This window comes from Brassica oleracea, chromosome C1 (assembly GCF_000695525.1).
Source record: "Brassica oleracea var. oleracea cultivar TO1000 chromosome C1, BOL, whole genome shotgun sequence".
NCBI lineage: Eukaryota > Viridiplantae > Streptophyta > Magnoliopsida > Brassicales > Brassicaceae > Brassica > Brassica oleracea.
This window is the reverse complement of record NC_027748.1, coordinates 13,362,427-13,370,843: the sequence shown is the minus strand read 5'-3', so window position 1 is coordinate 13,370,843 and position 8,417 is coordinate 13,362,427. Positions and strand designations below refer to the sequence as shown.

Genomic DNA, 8,417 nt, shown 5'->3' with positions numbered 1-8,417 from the left:
CATCTTTGTTGAAGTCAAATCGCTTGTTTGCTCCAACACACTGACTATGCTATCGAACTTGGCTGGGAGAGAGATGAGTATCTTCTGTATAAGTTGAACATCCGACTTCTGTTCACCATGATAAGTTAGTTGATTTGCCAATTCAACTATCTTATCTGTGAAGACCTTAATGTCTTCATTCTCATACATCTTCAGATTCTCATACTCCCTTCGCAATGTTTGAAGTTTAATCAAACGAACTTGAGGAGAGCCTTCATACTCTTCCTTCAATGCATCCCACGCCTCTTTGGATGTTGATGCTGCTGCAATCCGTGAGAAGATATGATCCGATACAGCAGTTTGCAAGATTTGCAAAGCCAATGTATCGTTCATCATCGCTTCTTCTCTAAGCGATCTTGCCCTTGCTGTTTCAGGGGTTTCATCCACTTGTGCTGGTGGGGCTGCTACGCCTTCTTCAACCACAGACCATAACTTCCTGGTCTTGAGAATGGTTACCATCTTAATGCTCCAGAAGTCGTACTTCTCTCCATCAAATATGGGGATTACTTGATTCTTCATCGTTTCGAGTGATTCTGAAATCGTATGACAAAATCCTCTAGCCTCCTTTTCTCCACGCCAAGTGTTTCTCTTACTAGTGCTTTGTTCTTTGTCCTCTCAAACGTAAAGCTCTGATACCATGTTAATCTTTTACCAACCGCTTGTGTTACACAATGATCACAGTGTGTTACACACGAGTTCAAGAGAAAGAATAAGATAGACGTTTCAGGCTTATAAAATTTTCTGAAAATACTTTTGTATTATTGAGATTCGGTGATGTGTTTACAACAGATGATTGATCTTTATATAGAGATCGAATCAGTACAAGTATAAGAGACACAACTCTTTATACTAAAGGACACAACATGAAGAGTTACAACTCTTTGTGTAATAACATAAATAACTAACTTTAAATGTATTAAGGAGAGATTAGATTATATAGTTTAACACCTCTCACCCTAAACTCTAAAAGATCTTGTGTGCCCTTAACAATATTCCTACCAACTTTTTTGGTTTGAATCATTGTTCAGGTGAAGCAAATGGTGGTTTCTACTCTTGCGCAGGCAGGCATGAAACTGCCAAACGATGTCACAGAGAGTATAATCGACAAGGTGTGCTTTCCTCCCTCCGTTAATTTTATACGACCAACTGTTGTAAGAAGTTGAGAGTGTAGTAGAGTGATGATCTCTGAGTTTTTGTGGTAGACATTTGAGGAAGTTGATGCGAACTGTGACGGGAGGATCGATAAGGAAGAGTGGAGGATCCTTGTTCTTAAGCATCCTTCGCTTCTGAAGAAGATAACTCTGGAGTATCTCAAGTGAGTTACTAAAATGACTAACCGGGGGGAGGTCTAGCCAATTCTTTTTTAAGGCACATATTATTAAAAACCAATCTCTCTCAAATTGTGTGCAGGGATATCACGACTACGTTTCCGAGCTTTGTGTTTGATGATGACTATTGCGTTAGTGGTCTCTGGTTCGAGTGACTGCTGAAACAAAACTAATATTACAAGATGACGTGGTTCCTGGTTTTACGGGCTTTGTCCCTGAACCTCCTGATATTCAGAAAAAAAAAGATACATGAAAAAGCATTACTAGAGCAGACAACTTGGCAGTTGTGTTTGTGTGTTTCTGAGTGTATCATGTTTATTTGTTTCCAAAAGTTAGTTGAAAGAACTAAGTTTGTATTTTTCTGTTCCTGGTTTGGTTTTACTACAAATTTATTGACCACGTCAAGGGTTATATGACAAGACTGGTAGCATTTCTATAGAGTTAATAAATGAAGATGATTTCAAAGTTTCCTCTGCTAACACTTAGTATATCATATAGAATTTTTTTCTCATCATAACTTTGTTTTTTTCACTGACGTTTAAGTACTGTTGTTCATGACTACTCTCATCTTGGGTCTTGATCAAGTTTTAAAACTTCCTTGGTGGTAGAGACTAGCTTCTTACCCTCGTACTCATCAATAGCGTCAACCATGTACATGAATTCATAGCCCTTCTTCTTGAGCTTTTCAAGGAAGGGAGAGTTCTCCACAGCCTTTTTGCTCTCATGGATGATCTCTTCGCAATTTGTCTATGATGAACACCTCTGCGAACGTAAAGCTGGATGTTGTTTGGCTTCTTTTCTGCGTCAAAGAGGCGAATCTGAGCTATCTTAGGAACAAACAAAACAGCCTTGAATTCAAGTTGTCCCCTCAACAGAGAAGTGCTTGACAACAAACAAACAAAAAGCATCCAATTCTTATAGGAAGCATAGTCCTCTTAACCACAAAGTAGTGGTTTAGCGGTAGGCAGACTTTAGATTGTTAAGCTATCTGAATGCATACCACTACACTTCACTTTATAGTCACGCAAATATGAACTTTATCCCACAACACTTTTGAATGCTTGGAACGAGAGTCCATCCGTGGATTGCACCATTCTTTGATAAATAGTCTGGGCTTTTTCATGAATTTGGTATACCTGGGAATTTAAAAAAAAAAAAAAAAAACTCTCATTGAAGCTGGATACCAAACGACGCGATTTTAGCCAAACGACTCACACCGGTTTGACGTTACTACAAGACCCGGTTCAATTATTCATCGTCGACTCGTCAGTGTCTACCAAACCTTAAAAACGCTCACGCTCACGCTCACGCTCACGCTCACGCTCATCTCCGATCGGCTACGTTCTGGTGATCCTCTCAACTCATCGATTTCGAAAGCAAAGTTAAGCTGAGGATTGGAGGAAGATGTCACAAGGATGGTTCTCGATGAGCAGCGGAGATCAGCAGAAGGAGCAGCAGAATCAATCGGGATCATCTCTGCTCGCGGACTGGAATTCATACGCAGCCTCTAGAGATGTCGAAGAAGGTGGCGGAAGCTTCGGTTTCGATATCGAATCCGCCGTTAGATCTGCCAACGACACCGTTTCGGGCACCTTCAGCGTGTAAGTTCATCGATCCCAGATTTTTGGTGGTAGTTAGAAGCGTGTCTGTTAGCGAATCTGAGCAATTGAGATTTAACTATGCGTTTATGCACATTGCGTACCAATGGATCTTATAGTTAGTGAATAGGTCTGATGCTGATGAGTTGTGTAGTTTGTGTTTATCATCACTCTCTGGCATCAAAGCAATTTGGTTGTACTTGTGAGATCTCAACGTGAAGAGCTCTCTTATGGAGGATTTTTCATACAGATTTGCTGAAAAAATGTTCTTGCTCAGTGGATGTTCAAGCTAGATGTATTTGTTTGATGAAGGATTGTGTTTAGCTTTGGATAAGCAGTTTTAGGAACTGTGTCTTCATTATCACATAAAGTCTTATGTAGTGAAGGTTTTGCATAGAACATATTCATCCCTCCAGCGAGTGAAGGTTCATAAAGTTTTGTTCTTTTGTTTGATTTTTGCGAATTGTAATTGTAATCCATGACTACAGTGTTTCAAAGGGAGTGAGAGATATTCCTGGGAGCCTGTCGTCAGCAACCAGCAGCATGCCTTCAGGGAAAGCCCTCATGTATTTCGGTTTACTTCTCGCGAGCGGTGTATTCTTCATCTTCATTGCCTTCACTATGTTCCTTCCAGTCATGGTGCTTATGCCTCAGAAATTTGCTATTTGTTTCACCCTTGGATGTGGATTTATCATCGGATCTTTCTTCGCACTTCGTGGCCCACAGAATCAGCTCGCACACATGACATCCATGGAGGTATACTCTACATTATTTTATATAGTGTCTCTCAAGCCTTAAATCCAAAAAGAAGTGATTTCTTTCCACTCTTTCTAATTCTTGTTTGTTTTACTTCTCCAGAGGCTTCCGTTAACCATAGGTTTCATTGCCACCATGGTTGGTACCATTTACGTATCCATGGTTCTCCACAGCTACATTCTCTCGGTGCTTTTCTCTGTCTTACAGGTACTACTTTTTCTTCTTTCAACCCTTAACGCTATTCCCTTTTAGTCTGTGTTTGAAGTATTTAAGATCACATAGCAACTCCCCCCGTTGCCAGAATGGTGTTTAGATGAGAACCCCATTGGGGTTCATTTTCTGAGAAAACAAAAGGTTAACACTCCTTACACTTAATTATCATTTTAGGTTTAATAACAAACAAACATTAGACTCTCGATCAAGTGGCGTCTGCTTACCTGGTTCTTCACATGTTATATGCGATTTAGGAACTTGTATCCTCGTGTTCTGCTGAAACTCATGATTTCGGGTATTTGTTTCTTTGTGCTAATGGGACAGGTGCTTGCGTTGGTTTACTACTGTATATCATACTTCCCTGGTGGATCATCGGGCATGAAGTTCCTCGGTTCGGCTCTTACCTCATCTGTTCTAAGAGTTTTTGGGAGATGAGCTTTTCGCAGCCAATCTCGGAAAAAGGACAGAACTTTACTTCTCTGGTGTATAAAGAAAAGATGTCAGAGCTTTTTTCGTGTTCTAATTAACATAGATTTGATGAAAAATGTTTTGTTTGAAAAGACAAATTGTAATGGAAAAATATGTTGAAGGAAGAACTCAAGTAGCAAATATATCATATGTTTATTAAATTGTTTTATTCAACATTTCCCTAAGATCAAGTGATCGCATATTCAATAAGGCTTTTGTCTTTTGTTGGTGTTTAAATGCTGAGCAAATATATGCAATACAAAATTGGTTGGGCCCAGTAAAGCCCAAGAAATATTATTCGGCCCTTTCCGGTGGGACCATCAGTCGAAAGCAGTGGGTATAGAACCATATCGAGTAAAAAATAACTTGGCAATGATGCATAACAGCTCTTGGTATTTGATTATTTGTAACGTTTGTGTTTGCATTTACAGTTTACTTATTTTCAAATGAAAAAAATATATATTTTCATTCGTTGCCAACTATCATTGATAAATTTTAAATACGTTCTCCAAAATATTAAAATATTAGTAAAAAAGTTCGAAATATGAAGAAGACATTAACTGATAAATTTAAGCACAAAAACAATACTTATTTTTGAAGTAGTTATACCATGCGCAGTTGGGGTTTTTACCGGGTTCATGGGCTCGATATCATAGGCCCGATTGATTAAAAAAAAAAACTTTAGTTTAGACGGACCGGGCCTTACGGATGAACCCGTATGAAGCGGTAGTTACCACGCGTCGCGCTGTGGTTGGTCGTTGGTTTCTGCGTTGTCGCGGAGGAAAAAAGGGATTCGACGACATATTTCTCATTTTCCCTTCTCTCGCGAAAAGCTAGGGTTTCGCCGTGAGAGGCGATATATCGTGCGACGGCCCCTCCGTGAGATTTCTCCAGCTAATCGACGACGAATCTCTAGTATCGACGAGCGTAGGTGAGTATCGAGTAGTTTGACATATATATTGGGTCGATTTGGGGCTCGGATGCCATTATTCGATTTTGGGAAAAAATTGGGGGTTTTTGGTGAGGGGTCTAAATCGATTTATGGGTTTCGATAAACGGTTGTAGATCGTGATGGTGGTTTGTTTTAGACTTCTTTTCTCTGAGATTTCAAATCGAGTTAGGGGTTTCGAGTATGGTTTCTAAATCGAGTTATGGGTTTCGTTTTATTGTTTAAATTGTCATGACAGTTTGATATAGGTTTCGTTGAATCATTTTGTTTCGTTAATAATTTTGGATTTATTTGACAATTTTTTTTTTTTTTGTCAGATGGATCCGGTAGAAGATAGAAGATAGAAGACATTCGAAGAGGCAAACCCAGCACATCAACATGTTAGGGTTCGTGGCCGATTCAGAGTACGACATTCCTACAAGGTGTCCGTGTGGTGGGAGAGTCATTAACGAGGTTGCCGGGAAGGAGGACTACGACACTCTCTCCGGGAAGCGGTTCTTCACCTGCAAAAACTACGAGGTAAAGTCAATGATGTTTTTGTTTGTATATCACTTTCACGAGCTATAGTATAAGTTTTATACTTGACTCTGACTGTTTTTATGTTGTAACCATCCATTATCGTCAGCCTTGGGTGATAGGTGTGCAGGAGGAGCTCGAGAGGCTGACTAAACGGGTGGAGGAGGCTGAGGAGGTGATGATGGGGGTCTCGAATCTCAGTAAACAGATTGAGTCAGTCGAGGTTAGTGATACATTGTTAGCTGTTTCATCGCTTTAGTGTATTTTTCTATTTTTATAAAATTGACTAACACAATTCTTCTTTCTTTTTCCCATGTCCAGGAACAGGTTAAAATCCTCAATCAGCAGGTCTCTGTCCTCAATGACCAGGTCTGTGACCTCAATGAGCAGGTCTATGACCTCAGTGTGCAGGTCGATACCCTCGAGAGGGTCTGCTTCGATTGACAGCCAAAGGTTAGCCTCAGCTAAACTATATTGCTTCTGATTGCTATCTCTCGCTTGAATTAGAACTAGAACTAGAACTATAAGTAGAAGTTGAATTAGAACTAGAACTATAACTAGAAGTACAAGCACATTAATTATCTGTTGGTTGGTTGCTGTAATTAATTTAAATTGTACTTAGGAGCAGTTAATTGTTTCGCCTGATTTGATGTGTATTGACTTCTCATAGGTATCTAGTAGTTGTGCTCTTGGTCTGTAACGAATTTTGGTTGGTAGAGGTAGTTTAATTTCTACCTTTTGAAACGTAAAATGTAGTTTAAAAACATAGTAACTCCACCCTAAAATTTACACAAACATCTAAACAGCACACAAAACCAAAACACCCGTAACCAAAACACCCGAAACATGGACCCTTTTCCCCTTAACTCTACCGGGTTTGTTAACCTGTTAGCTTCGCAGAGCAGTCCACCAATAGATGTAGACTCTGCTGAGCCAGGTGTTAACTCTCCCAGGTTAGTTAAGCATGCGGAAAGGAGAAAGTGGTCAACCAAAGAAGACCTTGTGTTGATCAGTGCTTGGTTGAACACCAGCAAGGATCCCATATATCGTCAATAATGAACAGAAGTTAGGCTCGTTTTGGAAGCGTATAGAGGGGTATTTCAATACGAGTCCTCAGCTGAGTGGCTCTGCTCCTAGGGAGTGGGGTCAGTGTAAGCAGAGGTGGGGAAGAGTGAATGAGCAGGTTTGTAAATTTGTGGGGTGCCATGAGGCGGCGTTGAAGGAGCAGGCGAGTGGCCACAGTGAGAATGATGTCATGAAGGCGGCACATGACATCTTCTTCAATGACTACAAAGTGAAGTTCCAGCTTGAACACTGCTGGAGAGAACTGAGGTTCGATCAGAAATGGAGATCACACGCTATCTCGAAGGAGAAGAGGCAGGAAGCTGATGCGGAGGTGGTGCCTGAGGAGGAAGAGGTGAGGCCGCCCGGGGTTAAGGCCAGCAAAGCAGCGAAGCGAAAGAAGCCGAACGAGGCAGCTTTTGATCAAATCCATAGCATCCTAGCTCAGAAAAATACCATTTCTAGACAAAAGATACTTGATCGCCTCCTAGCCAAGAAAGTGGAAACACTTTCTGATCAAGAAATTGCTCTTAAGACTAAACTCATCTTAGAAATGCTTTAGTTGGTCAGTTAAGTAGTTTTGCTTGCTTGAATGTTTATTAATTTGATTGAGTCGTATAGCTTCAAATCTTGTTATTTTGGTTGATTGAAAATCTTGTCTTTTCTTCTGCAGGTCACGGGTTTAAAGGACACAGTCTAGCAGGTCTCGGGTGGGAAGGTGTTGCAGGTGAAGGTGTCTTTTCTTTGTTTCTATATGTCGCGGGTAGTAGGTGAAAGTGTAGTCTTTTGTTTCATGCTACACTTCAGTCACGGATGTACTATGTCTACACTTCTTTTGGTTTTGTTGTAACATTGATTCACGGATGTAAACTTGATGTATGTCTCTATATAAACTATGTGTTCCTAACTTTATAAGCACAACAAACTTGTTTCTCTCTTACTTCTCTTCTCTTGTTTGTCCCATTTCACTACAATAAAAGCGACAACAAACTTCAAGCTTCCAACCATTTCACTATAATAAAAGCAACAACAAGTTCTTTCTTACCACAATCATCTAAACCATCTATCTTCTGTAACAACACACTTCAACAACATTCTTTATCATCGTGCTGCTCAAACAACAACCTTGAAGCTTCCAACCAAAAGAACTCTTCAACCTTCTTTCTTCAAGGTATCAAGGTAAGTGAAACATTGATAGAATAATAGAAATATGTACAATTTTTTAGATGATAAAAATTGAAAATCCAATAGATTTAGATACAAAATGAAATAAATTGGAAAATTATGAGAGAATAATAAAAAAATATGTACAATTTATTAGATACAAAATGTAAAATAATGGAAAATTATGAGAGAATAATGAAAAAAATTGATATAATAGGATGATGAAAAACAATAAAGTGATGAAGTTTATGAAAAAATATGAGAGAATAATGCAAAAAAAAAAAGATTTTGATAGAAGATCATATAATAGAATTATAGAAATAT

At 39.3% G+C, this 8,417-nt stretch overlaps 3 protein-coding genes across 3 annotated transcripts in view; all 3 read left to right on the top strand.

Moving 5' to 3' along the window:
• LOC106332105 (calcineurin B-like protein 3) overlaps positions 1 to 1,522 on the top strand; it is a 5,382-nt gene extending 3,860 nt beyond the window's left edge. The window contains exons 6-8 of the mRNA XM_013770578.1: positions 1,068 to 1,148; positions 1,242 to 1,354; positions 1,450 to 1,522. Of these exons, the coding sequence (XP_013626032.1) occupies positions 1,068 to 1,148; positions 1,242 to 1,354; positions 1,450 to 1,522 (267 nt within the window). The remainder of the gene's footprint in view (positions 1 to 1,067; positions 1,149 to 1,241; positions 1,355 to 1,449) is intronic.
• Positions 1,523 to 2,607: 1,085 nt separating this feature from the next.
• On the top strand, positions 2,608 to 4,560 carry LOC106343238 (protein transport protein sft2). The gene is made up of 4 exons (XM_013782398.1): positions 2,608 to 2,968; positions 3,454 to 3,721; positions 3,824 to 3,928; positions 4,259 to 4,560. Exons 1-4 carry the CDS (start codon positions 2,772 to 2,774, stop codon positions 4,367 to 4,369), a joined length of 681 nt encoding a protein of 226 aa, XP_013637852.1. The 5' UTR covers positions 2,608 to 2,771; the 3' UTR covers positions 4,370 to 4,560.
• A 2,153-nt stretch (positions 4,561 to 6,713) lies between these two features.
• LOC106332094 (glutathione S-transferase T2-like) lies at positions 6,714 to 7,491 on the top strand. The gene is made up of 2 exons (XM_013770569.1): positions 6,714 to 6,820; positions 6,903 to 7,491. The coding sequence occupies exons 1-2, from the start codon at positions 6,714 to 6,716 to the stop codon at positions 7,489 to 7,491; spliced, it is 696 nt and encodes a 231-aa protein (XP_013626023.1).
• The last annotated feature ends 926 nt before the right edge of the window (positions 7,492 to 8,417 follow it).